The sequence below is a fragment of the Serpula lacrymans genome, assembly GCF_000218685.1.
Source record: "Serpula lacrymans var. lacrymans S7.9 unplaced genomic scaffold SERLAscaffold_10, whole genome shotgun sequence".
Classification (NCBI taxonomy): Eukaryota; Fungi; Basidiomycota; class Agaricomycetes; order Boletales; family Serpulaceae; genus Serpula; species Serpula lacrymans.
The window spans coordinates 1,668,870-1,687,114 of NW_006763299.1; the positions used below are offsets into that span (position 1 = coordinate 1,668,870).

Genomic DNA, 18,245 nt, shown 5'->3' on the forward strand with positions numbered 1-18,245 from the left:
TAACTGCACAAATGCAGCTTTTTTGTTGCGCAGCTTGAGCAAACTGTTTAACAGCGAAATACGGGCCAGAAGTTGTGGCGTGGATTACCATTCCTCGAATCAGAGTCACATACATACCAGCACACGACGGATATATTTGAACGCTCGGGACCATTGTCGACTTATCAACGTCAGGGAATTTGAAATCGTGCCTCCTTCATCATTTCAACGGCCATTGGAAACCGCAGCCATCATTCCGCTCCATATAATTTGACATCGATCTCGCCGGCAAATGGGCCATGTCAATTCCAAATGCATGTCAGGCTGAGCTCCATGTTGCCAGGAGTCCGGAACACGACGCATCAAGCTGTTTGTCAGATCCGTTTGATATTGATTTGCCTCTATTCCAATCACCGAGTGTTTGTTTGATAATAAGATAGTAATGTGCTTTATAATAAACATTGCTGTCTGTACATTAGTAGTTTACTGTATGTATAATGCAGAATTGTACGTATGATATAGATGTCAAGAAAGAGTGATATACGAGGTGGATAGTAAGTTAAATCCGATACAACAAAACAAATGTCAGATATCCAATAATTAAGGGTCCATCCTGCAGACCTAGCGGTTAGTACTGTACAGGCGGTCTAGATCGACCTTGTATTCTTCCTCCACAGCTTTGCGTCGTATATTTCCTTTGGTTGCCGTCCGGGGCAATGATTTTGATGGAACAACTACGATGAAGTTGGGAGACGTGATCCGTTCGTGAAGATAGCGTCTAGAATGAAATGGTCTGGTTTTCCGAATTATTTCTCTTTTAAGCCAGTTGTGATCAACACCACGAGCCGGTTCAATGAAGAGAACAGGCGACGGACGGCCTGTGCCAACGACGATGCACTCTTCAATGAGATTTGCACAGGTTGAACGAACATTATCTTCAATAGCTCTGCAAAACCCACGGGCAAGGATCAGTTTCTCTCAGGAGACAGCGATGACCGAAAACGAACTTGGCATCACATCTCAGGCTGTTCTCGCTTTTTATCCAGTCGTCATTGCGACCACGGGACATATATGAGCCTGGCGTTATTTCTTGGAATAAATCACCAGTGTGGAAATGGCCATCGCTTTGTCGTAACGAAGGATGAGGACAATCGCCCGACTCCGCAAGGATGACAAGCTCGAGTAGCTGTGTATTGGTTTGATGGTTCGCCTCATTACCGTCCATCGGAGTTATCGGGGAAAATCCATATGACACGCCCTCCAAAGGACGCAAGAAAGCAGTATCAGAACCCTCGATGTGAGAGGACAAAAGCATAGCACCACACTCCGTACTACCGAACAGATTCTGCAAAGAAGAGTAAGAAAAACTTCTTTCACGGCAAAGAAAAAAAATGCTTGAGCTTCACCTTCAATTTCAGACCATTGCAGTAAGCCCACTCCTCTTCTTCACGATTCAGAGGCAGGCCACTGTACAATATCTCATCTAAACTCCGAAGAAGGCTCAGTAGTTTGGGGTTATGGCGGGCATTTCGAAGATGACCAGCAAGGAATGTAGAAAACTGGTTAAGGCGATTAAGGTGACAGCGGTGAATCATATCGACCAACTCGTCTGTGGAGAATCCGATTTGTGTTGGCTGAACCGTACATGACCCGTATTGTAGGGAACCAATTAACACTTCAAGTTAAATCAGCATCACTCATTATCAAAGTGTTACATAACTCCTCACTAGATGTCTGTGCGATATGACACATACTTCCCCTAAAACGCAAAATCAGACAAAGCCGAAATGGAAGTTATGAATATAACGGCACTCACATCCATACGCTTACATCTTGCCGCTCAAGATCTCGAGGCCTACCGGCTTGTTTTGCTTTAGCAATAATGGCTGAGAGCCAAGAATACGTGCAAGGTACGAGTTTTGGGCTGCCAGAAGTTGAACCGCTGGTGTGAAAGACGAAGACAAGCTGGTCCCCGCTTCTTATCGAGGGCATATCAGGAAGTGGGTGGTTTTCGATGGTAACATCACTAAGATCGGCCGCGCGATGAACTGGAACAGGGCAGTCGACAAGGCCAGACTCGAATGTTGAATCATATATCAGTGCTTTCGCCTGCGACTTTCGTAGTAGCTCAAAGACGACGACAGGATTGGGTAGTCGTATGCTGAATAGTTGAGGGACAAAACCAGCCCTCGAGAGGCCGTAGATTTGAAGGACGTCGCAGTAAGTCATGCCTCCAATCCTGCAAAAAAGAGATACGATAAGCGTGACCGAGAACATAGGACACCATAGAAACACGTGCCATAGTCCAACTACGCTTCCCGCAGGGATGCCATCAGATTTTAGAATCACGGACCAATGTCTCGCGAAACATTCTACGTCTTCCCGGAATTGCTTATAAGAGATCGATGCCCAATCTTGTACCTGGTGTGTTGGATCTGATCGGGGCACTCGGAATGCAGGTGAGGAGGGATAAAGGGTGGCAGCTTGCTCGAGCACTGTTAGATGGGATGAAAAGTGGCTCATGGCTGATGAACATGCAGACAGACGTACCTTTAAATACGTGCTGTACGAAGTGCCAATGGCTGAGTCATGCCCGGGAGTACAGAAACGAAACGACCGATGTAAATGGAAAGACGTTATCATGCTATCCTTGATCATTGGACAGCCGCAGAGATGATAGCACAGATGCGGCGACTTGAAACATGAAGCAGGCACGACAAACGGACGGCGACTAATGCGAAACGTCGATAGAACGACACTTTGATGAATGCTATGGCGGCAGTGTGAAGTTTTTCCCAAGCCACCTTTTGCCTGGTGTAACCTGAAGAACTGCCTTTATCCGTGTATCAAGGAAAAGGCAAGACCTATAAAGCACTGTCACGTGATGCATATCCTATGATGAAAAGATTCCGTCACAGTCTTCCAAGAAAATCTCCAGTTCACGAGGCTTAACCACAGAAATGCAGCACGGCAGAGTCTCCGTTGCCACCTGACAGAAGCTGAGCTTGCTCAAGTCTTGGGAAACAGCAAGCACCTTGGGTATAAGCTTGGCCATGAATGTTTGATGCCGTGGTGCCTTGAGGCTTGGTCTATTTCCGTTGCGATCTCCTGGCGGATGATGGGTGCCATAAAGTATGGATAAACACATACCATCTGGATATATCTTGAACCCCTGCTTTCTCCGACTCCTGACTCTCCGTTCGAAGGAGAGCTACTCTTCTCGTGTAGTGACAAAGGCGCCTCTTGACGATTCGGGGTGCACCGGTGCTGACAGGCGGGTGACCTCCGAGTGTGTCGTAACGCTGGGAGGAGCTAGTGCGAAATAATATCAGAGGTTGTGACTAAGGACCCTTTTTTGGTGGCTCTGCTAGATTGTGACTCACTGCGGTTTTCACTTAGGAATCCTTGATGCGGCGTAACTTGAACGAACCTCCAATGGACTAGTGGAACCCCGAGAGCCTACCTATCACAGATACGTGAACTAAAATTCAAGACCCTATTGCAAGCAGAGACATTAATGACGAGCCCGCGGACGTGGTGAATGGAAGTTCAGTGTGAGAGGAACTCAGTAGATGGATGTAACTGAATCAACTATTTGGAGTGACCGTGACTTCTGGTGAGCGTGTTTTCTTCGCAGAATCTGGCAATGATCTCACAAGGGAATAGCATTGTATTCGTGAAATTCGTGTATCCTCAGGCCTCATGTTCTAACGAAATGCCAAAGATGTTACGCAAAATCCAAGTATCCGTCTACTAGATCGTCCGGGAATAATAATAGGCTATTAAGGACGCGATGTCGGAATGAAACCTTGTACTTTCATCAACGTATGTTTAGGGTTATATCCGTCCGTGGTGGTAGCAATTATGATAGGACTCTTGGGACAGCGTCAAAAAAAATCTACGCACCTTAATCCTTATCTGCACCAGATCAAGGCGGATCTTTGTAATCGCGGGTAAAACGGTGACACCTCAACAGCCCACATGTTATACGCCTGGCAGTGTGGATGAGATGTTATATTAGGATGAATGTTCGTTTGAATCCTCTTGCTGATCATAGTCAAGGCTGATGCGGCGGCCTGAACTCACGGGACATTTCGTAGCGGTGGTCCATACGAGGGTACAGTCGTGCCATGGAAATCCAAACCTTCTCAAGTACCTCCGAGCCCAATGAACTCCTTCTCGCCCCAAATCTCAGGGAATTCGATCGCAGCATACGAATGTGCCTCCTCGGTAAACTGGATTCCGAGTACTGGGACCAATACCAGTCAATGAAAAGGTGAGCAAAGCGACTCACCCATTCGCCAGATAGCGGTTCGGGGCCAATAATATCCTTCCTAAAACAGTCCCCTGATATGTGAAAACCGAAAACAAGTAAATGAACTCCTGATCCAACTCGAAGATAGGTCTACAACTTGCTATGTCTGACGTGAAGACCTGAGACAATCGCAATGCAGGAAAGTGCGTCGATCTCGTTGAAATACGAGTACTATTCCACTCATGGATATCCGTAGCTTCACAGTGTGAACATTCTATCATCCTTACACAACACGATTTTCGGCTCTGTAGCGGAAGAGATATTAGAACAAGGGTAAGAGATGCAGTCCACGAATGGAATGTTTAGCTCGCTCCACTTACCTTGTACGATGTTTTCACAGCTACAATTACCTGAGGCTCCCAACGGCGACGAATCGAAGAAACAAAATTATGCAATGCGGTCTGCGCGTACCCTGTCCGATTCGGAGCTGCGAAGGCACCCTGAGCAACAATGGGGCTCTAAGATGGAAATTTTGTCTGTCCGACCATGCGCGGAGTCTGAATACTCACACCGAGCAGTGCGTGCTCTGAGGATCGCGTTGACTTCCAACAGGCTCCCAGTGGACGGACCAGTGACCTTGTCAGAAGGTACACTGAGGCAACCAGGCAACAGTTTCATCGTCGCTGTTGTGGGCGTCAAACACTGGTTGCAGTTCATTATACAAATTATTTTGGTCAAGGCACGCTTAATACCAGAATCTAGCCCATCCCTTGACAGGAACTGGCGCTGTTGCAACTGGATGTTAAGCGCTTAAACGCTTGGAGCTAACGCCCAGAAACAGTTCGATTTTTCCTGATGCGGATCGAGGCTGAGTCGATCGCCGCACATATGGACCTACATATTGATGGTAGTCGCATCCCGAGCTTCCGTGTCTATAAATTGTGTACGCGTTGGAGAACATTCCGAATCTCTCATAACGGGCTGAGTATCCCAAGGTTTTGTGTCCCCAATTGAATTGTGCGTTCTTCCAACTCGATCTCCAGCGCAAAACTCAGGGATGGCGGGGAACGGGCCAATTTGACACGCAGCGACGAAGGTGCGATTTTCTTACAGTTACGCGACATTACTGTTGAAGCTTCTGAAACTGGAATAAATATTTGGTGTCAACAAATCATAGTCACACGCTGATTTCCGAGCCACAACTGTATCGCAACATGAGCCAGCATGCCGTCCTTCATGATTAACTTGAATTGGCCAAGTAAAGGAAAAAAACACCTAAAACTTACATAAAACTTTTTGAACACTACAGTGGCCGAAAGGCTCTTTGTAAATCGATACAACCTTGCCGTGGGCAATGGAGAGAAAGAGTGGTCTATTTTCCTTATTTTCATGACCATACTGCGTAAAAGAGCGTTTTTTATTTTTTTTCGAAGGCTCTTTTCCTCCATCCACATCATCGCAGAGGTCAAATCATGTCTGTGCCTTTGGACCTCTTGGAGAAAACCTCAATCTCGAATCCAGAGCTCCTATGGATAACCCAATGTGCCTGTGGTATGTACACTATTCTTGTCATCGTGCATGTCCTGATAATTTGCAGTCGCGTCCTTGACATTGGTGCTCTGGGAGATGCTCATTAATCTGGGAGACGAGTCGAGTCTCATCTGGCCGTAAGCAGCGTGTTTAAAGTGCCTCCTATTCATCGTGACATCTTTGACAGAAGGTCTCACGGTTCTTACCTGACGATCATGGTCAAGTGGGCTTACCTATTTTCTAGGTACTTTGCAATCGCCGTTCAAATGTGTGCCTTCGTTTCTCTATCTGACTACGTTAATCGCTGATAATATCTTTGGCCGGTTTTCTAGAGCCAATATTAATGTGATCTTTACCTTCGCTCGGGCAGCCCCTGTTGCGGCCGATACGTGTAAAAGCTTCTACATCTATCAAGGCTGTTCAGTGGAGGCTCTGCTACTCGCGTTTGACTTCGCTTTACTCGCTCGAGGTTCGTCTTCTTCGTTAACACGTGTTATATTCGTGCACACTTACGTACATAAAACGTGCAGTACACGCACTCTATGGTCAGAAAAAACGTTACACGATTATCGGGTTAGCTGCTATTCTGGTGGAGCTCATGACGATGTTCATAAGCGGCTTTTCCGCCATTCCGAATGTGCCGTACAATCAGGATTGCCTTGTGATGAGTACTCCTACGAGTGTGGTATATTTCGTGCTCGGTGTCGGTTTCTCACAATGCGTTATTCTGGGGATGACGTATTACAAGAAGATAGAGCTTGAGCGTGGATCCGGAGGCGGAAGAATACCTGTCTTGTGGATTGTCGTTCGAGATGGTGCTCTTGCTTTTACGGTTATGGCCAGTCAGTCCTTCGATTTTGCACTAACAGTGAGAGATTGTGTTTGACAGTGAGAAATGATAGGCTTGTTAATTTTGCTTTTCGTATATACTCTTTTTGAAAAGGCGATGGCCAATCTTATCTACTAGTATGTGGCATCATTTAAACGTACGTCCAACCTTGAAGCTAACTTGATCACAACAGTTGGTTTTCTGCAGTTCTCTCTGTTATTGTCGGTATTTCTTTCTTTATTGTTAGTTGAATGTACACCTTAACGAGATCTACAGACCTGTCGTTTGATACTTAACATGCGGCTCCTCCCATCGTCTGCTGATGAGACTACTGATGGGCAGTTCACGACCAACTTCCCGCATCTTGATAGAGATCCAGATTCAATTCGGCTGGACTGTGTCAACTATGTGTATTCCGGGAGTGATGACGCATAAGTCGATGTCAGGTTGGCTGGTCGCGGACAACTGTGTCAAACTCAACCCACAGTTAGCTGGTATATATGTCTAGGAGCGCCATGCGCTCGTACACACAGACCAGGCTCTCCGCTTTCTATTCTGTGAATGTGTAGCATATCGCTCCTTAGCTGTTTTTCGGTCTAGGGAGTGAGTGATAGTTTACTTACACCGCACTCTATTTTACCATTTCATGCAGCTAGCTCTGGATACAAATATGCATTTTCTACGTACAAGTTTCACCATGTTTTGGTATAGCACGCAGAGTTGTCCACTTTTACGAAACCATTTCAAGTTATAATCTACCGTATTGACGGTGACTTATATTTTTCCACTGTAGCCTACAAGTTATCTGCTAGTATTACATCTCAAACACGACAGTCTTTACCGTTCGTATTCCCTCTCAGCCTTGAACTTCCACTGGTATGAAGCTGCTCGTGCCACAGCCGGTGATGATGGAGTTGAACTCCCGCTCGATGTGGATGCTGCTGTCTCAGTTGTTGTACTCGTTGAGATGGAAGCAGTCTTCGTCGTTGAAGCCGACCCACTATTCGCGATTGAAGAAGCGACAGCTTCGGCATTCATGGACGTGGAGTATGAGGCTGAAGTCGTACTCGAGGATGTGTTGGTAGGAGCAGCAATCCATTCAACATCCAACGATCCTGTGGCTGCAGCAGTGGTAGAAGAAATTGGAGCAGACGTTGTAGTATTGGTCCCAGATGTGCTAGTCGCAGCATCCATAGTATTGGGAGAGGGCCCGGCTGTAGAGACCGTGGTGGTTGTGGTCACCTGAGTTGTGATCGTAGTGGTCGCTTCGGTTTCGTTAGCGGCACTGACCTGATTCGGGGGAGCCGGACTTGAGCTATTTACAGGCGAACCAGAGGGTGTGACTTGAGGAGCAGCAGGAGCGAATACGAGTATAACATTTAGACTTTGAGCAGACTGAGAACTTGAGGAGTCCCGAGAAACGAGGGGATCCCCTGTCACTCTATCATTAAAAGTGCTGTCAGCTTCCGTATTTACGGCACTCGAGTTGGAGGGGGCTGAGGGAACTGGTCCTGCGCTAGAGGTTGAGTTTGAGTGGCTTCCAGTCGCATTTGTCCCGTTAATTCCATACTCCCACCTGGGATCAACTACGCCTGTAAAAGTGTTATATGTAAACAACTGACTCGTGTGCTCTTCGGTTTCGAATTCATTGGAACAAGGCTCCATCATTAAAGCCTGAGCTTTGGATGGTTTTGGATCAAATGTCGCGCAGTAGGGGACCAACGCTGCCTTCGAAGGATCGTATACATCAAGCTCTAACTTGACAATCATGGAACCGTTTGAACTGGTATCAGCGTTTGAAACATTGTTGGGGAAAGCCACAAGGTAAAATTGAGTCTGATTGGTGTTGGACGCGTTGAGAGAAAATGATGCGTCGTTGGTCGAGTTGGCCGATTTCTCAATGACTAGAGAACCTAGACGCTGTTGTTGTCCAGTACTCGTACTATTAGCCTGAGAGTAATAATAACTTAGCTGTTTATGGACCAAGAAACGGGTAACAGACCATTATATCAACAGTTCCTGGAACCCTCTGGTCTTCGTCCCCGACTTCCGAATCCGGTGCAGTATATTGCCTGCGACTATGTGTGGAACTTTGAACTACATAAGAAGTGCCTCCAGAGTCATGGAGAACTAGAGAGCCATTTCCATGGGGATACGATTGCTCTCCATTAGATCGACGGTGCTCGTGAACATATTCATGTACATGCTCATGAATGTGCTGGTCACTGTCCTCCTTCTGGCCATAGATGTGGATGCGACTGTGACTATACGCGTGGTCATTTTTCCCTCGCCTATCTGGTTGATCGCGATACCTTTTACCGCGATAGCGATCGTGGTCATAATCGTGATTCGCCTTCGAAGTCGAATGTCGTTTGTTTGGACCGATCACGTAGCCCTACCGCCCGCATATAAGGAACAAGGAAGCATTAAGATGAAGTGAAATTTGAACATGCCTGTTTTTTGAAATGCTCCGTTCCCTTCTTTCCGCGACTGGTCTCCTGTGCTGACTTCTCGTCATGCATGTTGTTCCTCCCTCGTCTATCAATGCGATCGTGCGTGTACTTGACGCTAGGGTAAGTGCTTCTCAGGTAGACGTGATCGGTGGCCTGAGAACCATCGCGCGCCTTGATGTTCGAGTCATAGTGATGAACTGATGCAGCGGCCACGTGCACAGTCGAAGGGAAAAATACAGTAACCAGTGTGCAGAGCGCAGCGAGTGAGACGAAGCGGGAGTTGAGAACCATATGAACGGTAGATTCTTATCGTGTGCTAGAAAAAGGTTAAAAGTATGCTATAAATCACGGGGTAGAGTGAAGTTGGATATTAAAGAGAGTGTATTGCGAGGCCTGTCGCGTAGAAGGTATAGAATGCGCAACCAGTCGCTAGCAAGAAAGAAAATTAGATAAATGATATAAAGATCACCAGGATCTGTGAGATGGAGATGGGGAATGAAAAGTGGGAATTGGAAGACATGGCTGGTATTTATTCAGTCCTGGCGGGTGGTTCAAGTGTGATGTCATAGAGTTTGGGACTGTCAGCCAATGTGCGGAGATGATGATCAGACTCGGAGTTGCAGACTGGTCTCAAAACGGAAACTAATATTCCTTTTACGGTAACTACAGTATCCCACGACTTCAGACTCCGGTTTCAGGCGGTCATGATCATTTTCATATTCGTGTCTGGTGGTCAGACCAACTGATTAGGATGCATCTACTCACTGCTAAACGCGCCCTAAGACTAGTAGGTTTTATTAGATCATACTCCAGCCGTTCTTCTATAGAGGTATGTGTACACGGTCTTTGGTGCATCGTTAACAGTGTTCATTCAAACCACCATCAGTCTTTACAGGCAGCCTTTCGGGACCCTTCTTCTCCCTTTCATATCCCGCCGGGAACACAGGGCCCTGCTTCACCTGACCCATTATTCGAGGCCAACCCCATTCTTGATTCTGTACCAGAATTGGCTCCGCGAGAGGAAGCTACACAAAAACTACTAGCTTTAGGGTATGATCCATCCTCCCTCTGGGAGCAAAGTATTGTATGGGGACATCACGATGCTTTTCAGTGAGTGTACACCTGTTATTGTACCTCATCACCTTCAAACTACCATTTCTTAGACACGTCAACAATGCTCAATACGGTACAACCCCAGTCACTTCACGCTAATTAACAGAGGACACTGATGCACTAGTACTCCATTGCAGTCCGCTTCTTTGAGTCTGTGAGCCTTTCAATTGAAATACACTCCCCAATTTTCACTACTTATCACCGAGGGCATCCTAGGGTCGAATGGAATGGATAATGTCCATCGGAAATGACCTCGGCGGCCCCACAAAGGTTCAAGCTATGCTGAAAGCCCAGGGAATCTCCTTCATTCTGAAATCCATCAGTGTCAATTTCCGCCGGCCCGTGACTTATCCTGATACTGTGCGTTTCCCTAGTGATTTGCCATCTGCCGTCTTGAATGCATTTTATCCTGTGACACAGCTTCTCATCGCGCACAAGCCGCACTTACTTGACAGCGAAACTTTGGCAACTTCGAAACCAAAACGTGGACCTCCTCTATCGCACACCCAATTCAATCTCCACGGCATTGCGTATTCGTACTCACAACGTGCTATTGTTGCAGATTCCGACGCTGTGATTGTCTGGTATGACTATGACAAACTGAAGAGATGTGATCCTGGAGAAGTAGCGCGCAACGTCATCTGGAATCGTATGAAACATGCAAGTATTGACGGAAAGCAGGTCTCATAGAAGTTTGGTTTCCTTGATATCATTGATTGTGATACTTTCTGAGAAACATCATGGAATGATATCCTTAGCAGATAGATTCCAATACATCACTTCGTGGAGGATTTCATTAAATGCGCTCTCACCTCCTGTCCCATAATATGAGCTCAACTAAGCTGCTTAAATGAGGTATCAAAAGTGTCAACACCCAGTATGGTGTATTCTCCATCAACACGAAATGTATGGGATAGGTAACTTTGATTACTGGGTTTTGACAAGGAAATTCACAATGCAAACTCCCGAACTATATTTTCTTGTAAGTGTGTTACAAACGTTGGTATAGCAAAATTTTGATAGCTGTTCTTCATTGACTTCAATGGGCTTTTAGTAAACTTTCAACTTGAATCGTTTGTTTCTTGAAGCTATTGAAATCACGTGACTGATTTTTGGCAAAATGGCCACATTATCATGATCCAGCCTAATCGTTCTACGCTCAAGTAATGTCACCCAGTACTGTCAACGTCTTCGTAGTCTCCCTCGATACGCGCTCAGAGCGTCGTTTTGACCTTCATATCACAGTCGAGCAGCTTAAAGTTGTGTATGCACAATCATCATAGTGAAACGGCTAATCTAACAGATCATTTCGCATTCGATCCTTATCCTTCCTATTGGTTCTTCAAATCGAATTACTAGGCAAAGCTTGAACTTATAACTGGGGTACCAGTGCCCAACCAGCAGATCTCGGTATGCGATGGCAACGATGAATCTCACATCGTCGTTGGTCTGGATGAGGACAATAGATCGCTTGGTTTCTATGGAGTAAGAGATTGGCAGATTCTAAAAGTAGGTCATATCGACCAGACATTCTGGAAATTAAAAGGTCATCTCGCTGATCAATTTGACATTAGGTCACAGATACCAATCCATCCGTTTCACTCACAGGCCAGTTGACCGATGTTTCGCAAGTCGAAAAATTTGAGCTAAGTAAGGAGGCTTATGCTGAGCGACAAGGTGATTTGCTCCGTCCTTCATATGACATCGGAAAACCTATGTTCGGATAGACAGTGTTCTCGCATACAAGCAACGAAACAAAGTGGGGCGTTTTGCACCAAAAGTCGAGTCCGCGAACACACCTGTACCGCGAGTCGATATCCCTGTCGGTTCACGATGTGAAGTAGAGTCAGCGGAAGATAATTTTCACAAGCGTGGCACTGTAAGATTCGTAGGGCAGACAGCTTTCGCCCCAACAGGCATTTGGGTGGGCATAGAGTATGACGAACCAATTGGAAAGAATGATGGCTGGTGAGCTGTCATCTCTACTATCTCCAAACCGAATATGCTCAGGTTTTGCCACTTCCAGTGTTCAAAGACAACAGTACTTCACTTGCGGTCCAAGTCACGGCGTGTTTGTTCGTCCGGATAGAGTTTTAATTGGCGATTTCCCTCCTGAAGAAATAGACTTTGATGACGAAGAGTTGTAACTCTCGCAAAAAAACCGCCTTGCGTGGTGCATAATCTCGGTCGTGAAAACAGCGGGACATTTCTTCATGTTTGATTTACCTTAGATAGGGTTCGAAGCATCGGATGGTGATTGTTACTTGGCTCTTGATTATTGCTACTGTATATCCAGAACAGTCAAAAGGTTGAATGCCGTTCACTGCGTAGTCTGTTGTGTGGGTTTCGAAACTTCGAGCTGCTGGAATGCCGTCGAATGAACGGGAACTGCTTATAGAGGGCGGAAGGCACGTGGCTCCCCGGACTTCACGGCCGGTGTTTGCCGGTCGAGCGAAACGTCCCCCCACCCAAGGACGCGCGTCGCTCTCCTCATCCACTACATAAAGCAGAAAAGCTCTGCGGCACTCCATCTTCAGTGAACCTTACTTTTTAAAGAATTTGTGATAATGGCAGATCCAAGCGGCGCTCCCCCTCAGCCTGGACCAAACGATACTTCTACCGCCATTCTGAGACCAAAGAAATCGTAAGTGATTGAATTGTCAATCACAAGCTTTTTGACATGCTTATGTTTCTGATAGGCCAAATCGTCTCATCGTTGATGAAGCCACTTCCGATGATAATTCAGGTATGTAGCTATCATCCGCTATATGCGCCTAATATTTGTTCATATCGTATCGTAATGGTACGACAGTTGCAACTCTGAACCCAGCAACTATGGAGACTCTGCAGCTATTCCGTGGGGACACGATCATCGTAAGGTGTGTATTCATCCACTTGTCTACTGTGGGTTCTCCCAGCTCAAAGATGACTGATGCAGGGGAAAGAAGCGACGCGATACTGTTCTCATCTGTTTAAGTTCAGATGATGTTGAGGAGGGCCGGGTGCAAATGAACAAGGTTGCCCGTAATAACTTACGGGTGAAACTCGGTGACCTTGTAAATGTCCATTCATGCCTTGATATCAAGTACGGCAAGCGCGTACACGTTCTTCCATTTGATGACTCCATCGAGGGTCTCAGTGGAAATATCTTTGATGTTTACCTTAAACCTTACTTCCTTGAAGGTATGTCTTATATTTGAATCTCAGTATCTATTCGCTAACTTAGCACAAAGCCTACCGTCCTGTTCGCAAGGGAGACACCTTCCTTGTTCGTGGTGGAATGCGCACAGTCGAGTTCAAGGTGATTGAAACTGACCCAGCCGAATTCTGTATAGTTGCACAGGATACCGTTATCCACACAGGTATGGTTTAGTATATCCTCCTCTACAGTCGACAATCTCATTTCCTATTTCTATAGAGGGTGATCCCGTAAAGCGTGAAGATGAAGAGGCAAATTTAGCGGACGTTGGCTATGACGATATTGGTGGCTGCAGGAAACAAATGGCCCAGATCCGCGAACTTGTTGAACTCCCTCTCCGCCACCCACAACTGTTCAAATCCATTGGTATCAAACCGCCAAGAGGTATCCTCATGTTCGGACCTCCGGGTACTGGTAAAACTCTCATGGCACGTGCTGTTGCGAACGAGACCGGTGCATTCTTCTTTTTGATCAACGGCCCCGAGATCATGAGTAAGATGGCTGGTGAGAGTGAGAGCAATCTGAGAAAAGCGTTCGAGGAGGCAGAAAAGAACTCTCCGGCTATCATCTTTATTGATGAGATCGACTCGATCGCACCTAAACGTGAAAAGGTTTGTGACATTCGTGCAATTTCCGATGTCGATAATCTTACGAAGTGACTGCCATTAGACTAATGGAGAGGTTGAGCGCCGTGTTGTTTCCCAGCTGCTCACTCTTATGGACGGCTTGAAAGCTCGTTCGAATGTTGTTGTTATGGCTGCTACTAATCGACCAAACTCCATCGACCCTGCTTTGAGGCGGTTCGGACGATTCGATCGCGAGGTTGATATTGGCATTCCCGATCCAACTGGCCGTCTTGAAATTTTGCGTATTCACACCAAGAACATGAAGTTGGCCGACGATGTGGATCTAGAACAAATTGCTGCTGACACACATGGGTACGTCGGTTCAGACGTCGCATCTTTGTGCTCGGAAGCTGCAATGCAGCAAATTCGGGAAAAGATGGATTTGATTGACCTGGATGAGGACACCATTGATGCTGAAGTGCTTGATTCTCTTGGTGTTACGATGGAGAATTTCCGCTTTGCTCTTGGCACTTCGAACCCTTCGGCACTGCGGGAGACTGTCGTCGAAGTTCCCACTGTTACATGGGACGATGTCGGTGGTCTGGACAAGGTCAAGCTAGAACTGCAGGAGACCGTGCAGTACCCTGTCGACCATCCTGAAAAATTCCTCAAGTATGGCATGTCGCCGTCGAAGGGTGTCTTGTTCTACGGTCCTCCTGGTACTGGTAAAACACTACTGGCTAAGGCCATCGCCAATGAATGTAATGCCAACTTCATTAGCATCAAGGTAAATTGTACATCAATTCAGACTTCATACTACTTTCTGAACATTTCGTGTTCAGGGTCCCGAGCTGCTCACCATGTGGTTCGGTGAATCAGAGGCGAATGTCCGTGACGTGTTCGACAAGGCTCGCGCTGCTGCTCCTTGTGTTATGTTCTTCGATGAACTCGATTCCATTGCTAAAGCCCGTGGCGGATCTTCTGGTGATGGTGGAGGTGCAGGCGACCGTGTACTCAATCAGATCCTCACAGAGATGGATGGTATGAATGCGAAGAAGAATGTCTTCATTATTGGTGCGACCAACAGACCTGATCAAATTGACTCGGCGCTTCTCCGTCCGGGTCGTCTCGATCAGCTGATATATATTCCTTTGCCCGATGAGCCATCACGATTGTCGATTTTGACTGCTGCGCTGAAGAAGTCCCCAATTGCACCTGATGTCAACTTGTCCTTCCTCGCGAATCGTACTCATGGTTTCTCTGGTGCTGATTTGACGGAGATATGCCAGCGGGCAGCGAAATTGGCAATCAGAGAATCGATCGAGTCTGATATCCGGAAACAGCGGGAGAAGAGAGAAAAAGAGGAGGCTGCAGGTGATGATGCCAAGATGGAGGAAGACGAGGAGGATGATCCCGTACCACAAATCACAAAGTTAGTAACCCAAGTAATGCATATTAATTTATCTAACGGTTTAATTTGATACAGGGAGCACTTTGAAGAAGCAATGAAATACGCTCGTCGTTCGGTGTCTGATCAAGACATCCGACGTTACGAGATGTTCTCCCAGGTGAGACGATGACCCTGCTGCAGGGTTGAGCAGATCAACTGACGCCTTCTTATAGAACCTACAACAGTCCAGAGGGTTTGGGAACAACTTCAGGTTCCCTGAGGGTCAGGATCCTTCTGGTAGTGCGCCTTCGGCACCTGCCGGAAATGCAGGTTTCGCAGATGATTCACAAGATGACGATTTGTACGCATAGTTGGAGTGCAAGCTTCGCTTCTTTTCTACTCCTTTCCTTAGCTCTCGTGTCTTAGTTGGAATCTTGCCTCATGATTGAATGATAGACTGTGCACAGTTTCTGTACGTTAGATATAACTACACAGCAATAAAGCGACGAATTGTATCTTTTCACATTTTCACTACTATACTATCACGTGAGGTGGGCGCGCCGGTAATTTCAAGCAGAATTGCCGCTTATACCGGCTGCACTCTTTACTGAAACACTTGCACCTCAACATTGCAGCAGTCAATTAACGTACTCGACTTCAAACCCAACCATCATGGAGCATGGGCGTGCATTCAGCTCTACATCCAGGAGTCTGTCGTCCGCGTCGTTGCGGGATCGTCTGTCGAAGCTGACGGCCACTCCACTGCGCCCCGTGGCTGCTTTGCAAGCGAATATCGAGTTGAGGGCCCTCATCGCTGTGGTTATATGAAACCCGCTAACGAAAGAAACTGGAATGTGTTTGCTTTACGCCTGGTGATAGATTCGTACCTTCGAAGATTCCGAGGCAGAGGAGATTGCAAATGATGGTCGTTGCAGTTTGGTCAGTCATGATTCCTATTACATGTTTTGTATGGTTGATGCTTTGGTGAGTTTATTCTGTGGTATAAAAACTGTTTAACTTTGATTCACTGTGAAATGAACGTGCCCAGCTCTATTCCAGCGCTGTGGCCATTCTTGATAGCGTATTTGCTTTGGATGTTTCTTATAGATAACAGCCCAGAACTGGGTGGCAGGCTAAGCCCATGGTTCCGCTCATTATCTTTTTGGAAGTATTTTGCAGATTATTACCCTGCTTCGTGAGTATTGAATGTATTCCTACACCTGAGCAATCTCACCGATCTGCAAATTTTGGTCACTCGAAAAGCTTATTGAAGGTAAGCTGAAGGGATGATGCAGTCATAGCTCCCATTGAATGCTATGTGAATGAATGTGCTGTTTACTTTTATTGGTATTTTTAGGAGTGCGATCTTCCTGCCGACCGACCGTATGTGTTCGGATATCATCCACACGGTGCGTCACATTACGGTATTATTTGGTGAGGAATATAGGTTAATGCTTGGAGATATTCTAGGTATCATCGGGATGTGAGTTTACCAAAATGACACTGAGTTTATGTTTACTCACTTCAACCTCATGCCTCACATCAGGGGTGCTATGGCTACTTTTGCGACAGAAGGTAAATCATCTTGCCGGATTTCGAAAGTCTGTTCCATAGCTCTTTACAGGTACTGGGTTTTCTGAGGCATTTCCTGGCATCAAGCCACATCTGTTGACGCTCGTCAACAATTTCCATGTCCCTCTTTATCGGGACATTCTTATGGCTCTTGGGATCAGCAGTGTGAGCAAACGCTCGTGCTCAAACATCCTTAAAGCAGGCCCTGGATCGGCTATCACCATTGTAGTAGGAGGTGCGGCAGAAAGCTTGAGTGCACGTCCTGGCACTGCAGATCTGACACTCAGAAGAAGGTGATTACAACTTTTTATTGCTTAAAATTTGATGTTTATTACGCTTCTCAAAGACTTGGGTTTATCAAGGTCGCTATCCAGCACGGGTGAGTTGATTTTCTCTAATTCGATACCCTTATGTGCGTGTATATCTGATTTTTTTCTTTCCCAGTGCCGATCTTGTTCCCGTCTTTTCTTTTGGTGAAAACGACGTTAGTGGATACGCTCCTACCTGCTTTGATACCGAGTGAAACTGAGCTGATGACATAAACAGATCTACCAGCAGATGCCAAACGAGAAGGGGACGACTGTCTACATGCTTCAGAAGAAATTCCAGAGCATGTTTGGTTTCACGCTGCCTTTGTTTCATGGACGAGGACTTCTAAACTGTATGCTTCTTTACTTTCTTGTTTCGCTATCACTGTCATCATTGATAAATGACTCATGAAAATAGATAACTTGGGCTTGATGCCCTACCGCCGGCGGATAGTTTCAGTTAGTGAGTTGTGCTCCTTTTTCTTTACTACATGCGCGAAACTGTGACTATCATTTACTTTGCGGTATCTTACAGTTGGTCGTCCGATTCATGTCCAAAAATGCGAAAAGCCCTCTCTTGAAGAGGTTATGCGGGTACAAAAGATGTATATCGAGGAGCTAACAAGGTATGTTTGGTAACCCTCACTTCATTCCATTATTTATTTTGTTGATATGTTTCGTTAACAGGATCTGGAATACGTACAAGGATGAATTTGCAAAAACGAGATTGAGAGAGTTGAGCATTATCGATTGAATGTATCTCACCCAACTCGAACGTCGGTATTTGATATTGTGAAGAGCTGAGAGCCTCGTTATATTGGGATCCACTTGGGACGAAATTTGTCGGGTCTTTGGCTCATCTGCGATTATTCTACGAAAGTAGATAACAAAGTCGATCCTTATATTATAAGTATGCAAAATAGTTCATGTACATAGACATAGATTTCTGGAGTTGTTGTCGTTGAGGTATGTTATTTGTAAGTTCTTTCAATTGCTCAAGGTGTTGCGATGTCGCAAGAAATACATATCATGTTTTAAATATCACACTACG

General features: G+C 46.1%; 8 protein-coding genes across 8 annotated transcripts; 7 read left to right on the top strand and 1 right to left on the bottom strand.

Annotated features, from left to right (window-relative positions):
• Nucleotides 1–399: 399 nt before the first annotated feature.
• On the bottom strand, nucleotides 400–2,502 carry SERLADRAFT_362762 (uncharacterized protein; the record flags this gene model as incomplete). Its single annotated transcript, XM_007321070.1, has 6 exons — nucleotides 400–925; nucleotides 987–1,324; nucleotides 1,386–1,654; nucleotides 1,707–1,738; nucleotides 1,796–2,218; nucleotides 2,273–2,502. 6 exons carry the CDS (start codon nucleotides 2,500–2,502, stop codon nucleotides 601–603), a joined length of 1,617 nt encoding a protein of 538 aa, XP_007321132.1.
• Nucleotides 2,503–2,588: 86 nt separating this feature from the next.
• Nucleotides 2,589–3,896, top strand: SERLADRAFT_473629 (uncharacterized protein; the record flags this gene model as incomplete). The annotated part of the gene is made up of 3 exons (XM_007321071.1): nucleotides 2,589–3,313; nucleotides 3,379–3,595; nucleotides 3,646–3,896. The coding sequence occupies one exon, from the start codon at nucleotides 3,114–3,116 to the stop codon at nucleotides 3,303–3,305; it is 192 nt and encodes a 63-aa protein (XP_007321133.1).
• Nucleotides 3,897–4,109: 213 nt separating this feature from the next.
• On the top strand, nucleotides 4,110–4,404 carry SERLADRAFT_372025 (uncharacterized protein; the record flags this gene model as incomplete). The annotated part of the gene is made up of 2 exons (XM_007321072.1): nucleotides 4,110–4,255; nucleotides 4,323–4,404. The coding sequence occupies 2 exons, from the start codon at nucleotides 4,110–4,112 to the stop codon at nucleotides 4,402–4,404; spliced, it is 228 nt and encodes a 75-aa protein (XP_007321134.1).
• Nucleotides 4,405–4,622: 218 nt separating this feature from the next.
• Nucleotides 4,623–6,650, top strand: SERLADRAFT_440611 (uncharacterized protein; the record flags this gene model as incomplete). The annotated part of the gene is made up of 6 exons (XM_007321073.1): nucleotides 4,623–4,811; nucleotides 5,668–5,785; nucleotides 5,832–5,901; nucleotides 5,952–6,032; nucleotides 6,097–6,233; nucleotides 6,295–6,650. 6 exons carry the CDS (start codon nucleotides 4,623–4,625, stop codon nucleotides 6,648–6,650), a joined length of 951 nt encoding a protein of 316 aa, XP_007321135.1.
• Nucleotides 6,651–9,781: 3,131 nt separating this feature from the next.
• SERLADRAFT_473639 (uncharacterized protein) lies at nucleotides 9,782–10,950 on the top strand (the record flags this gene model as incomplete). The annotated part of the gene is made up of 6 exons (XM_007321074.1): nucleotides 9,782–9,875; nucleotides 9,933–10,156; nucleotides 10,210–10,232; nucleotides 10,297–10,313; nucleotides 10,376–10,519; nucleotides 10,580–10,950. 6 exons carry the CDS (start codon nucleotides 9,798–9,800, stop codon nucleotides 10,847–10,849), a joined length of 756 nt encoding a protein of 251 aa, XP_007321136.1.
• A 331-nt stretch (nucleotides 10,951–11,281) lies between these two features.
• Nucleotides 11,282–12,482, top strand: SERLADRAFT_473640 (uncharacterized protein; the record flags this gene model as incomplete). The annotated part of the gene is made up of 5 exons (XM_007321075.1): nucleotides 11,282–11,418; nucleotides 11,519–11,668; nucleotides 11,734–11,836; nucleotides 11,887–12,127; nucleotides 12,186–12,482. 5 exons carry the CDS (start codon nucleotides 11,326–11,328, stop codon nucleotides 12,304–12,306), a joined length of 708 nt encoding a protein of 235 aa, XP_007321137.1.
• A 244-nt stretch (nucleotides 12,483–12,726) lies between these two features.
• SERLADRAFT_357339 (uncharacterized protein) lies at nucleotides 12,727–15,848 on the top strand (the record flags this gene model as incomplete). The annotated part of the gene is made up of 10 exons (XM_007321076.1): nucleotides 12,727–12,803; nucleotides 12,859–12,905; nucleotides 12,972–13,038; nucleotides 13,098–13,342; nucleotides 13,393–13,521; nucleotides 13,578–13,969; nucleotides 14,028–14,711; nucleotides 14,767–15,356; nucleotides 15,411–15,492; nucleotides 15,548–15,848. The coding sequence occupies 10 exons, from the start codon at nucleotides 12,727–12,729 to the stop codon at nucleotides 15,683–15,685; spliced, it is 2,451 nt and encodes an 816-aa protein (XP_007321138.1).
• Nucleotides 15,849–15,911: 63 nt separating this feature from the next.
• Nucleotides 15,912–18,243, top strand: SERLADRAFT_473647 (uncharacterized protein; the record flags this gene model as incomplete). The annotated part of the gene is made up of 14 exons (XM_007321077.1): nucleotides 15,912–16,111; nucleotides 16,194–16,298; nucleotides 16,363–16,509; nucleotides 16,578–16,587; nucleotides 16,672–16,723; nucleotides 16,785–16,797; nucleotides 16,861–16,889; nucleotides 16,939–17,179; nucleotides 17,233–17,265; nucleotides 17,331–17,370; nucleotides 17,433–17,547; nucleotides 17,613–17,657; nucleotides 17,730–17,820; nucleotides 17,882–18,243. The coding sequence occupies 14 exons, from the start codon at nucleotides 15,987–15,989 to the stop codon at nucleotides 17,946–17,948; spliced, it is 1,113 nt and encodes a 370-aa protein (XP_007321139.1).
• Between the last annotated feature and the right edge of the window lie 2 nt (nucleotides 18,244–18,245).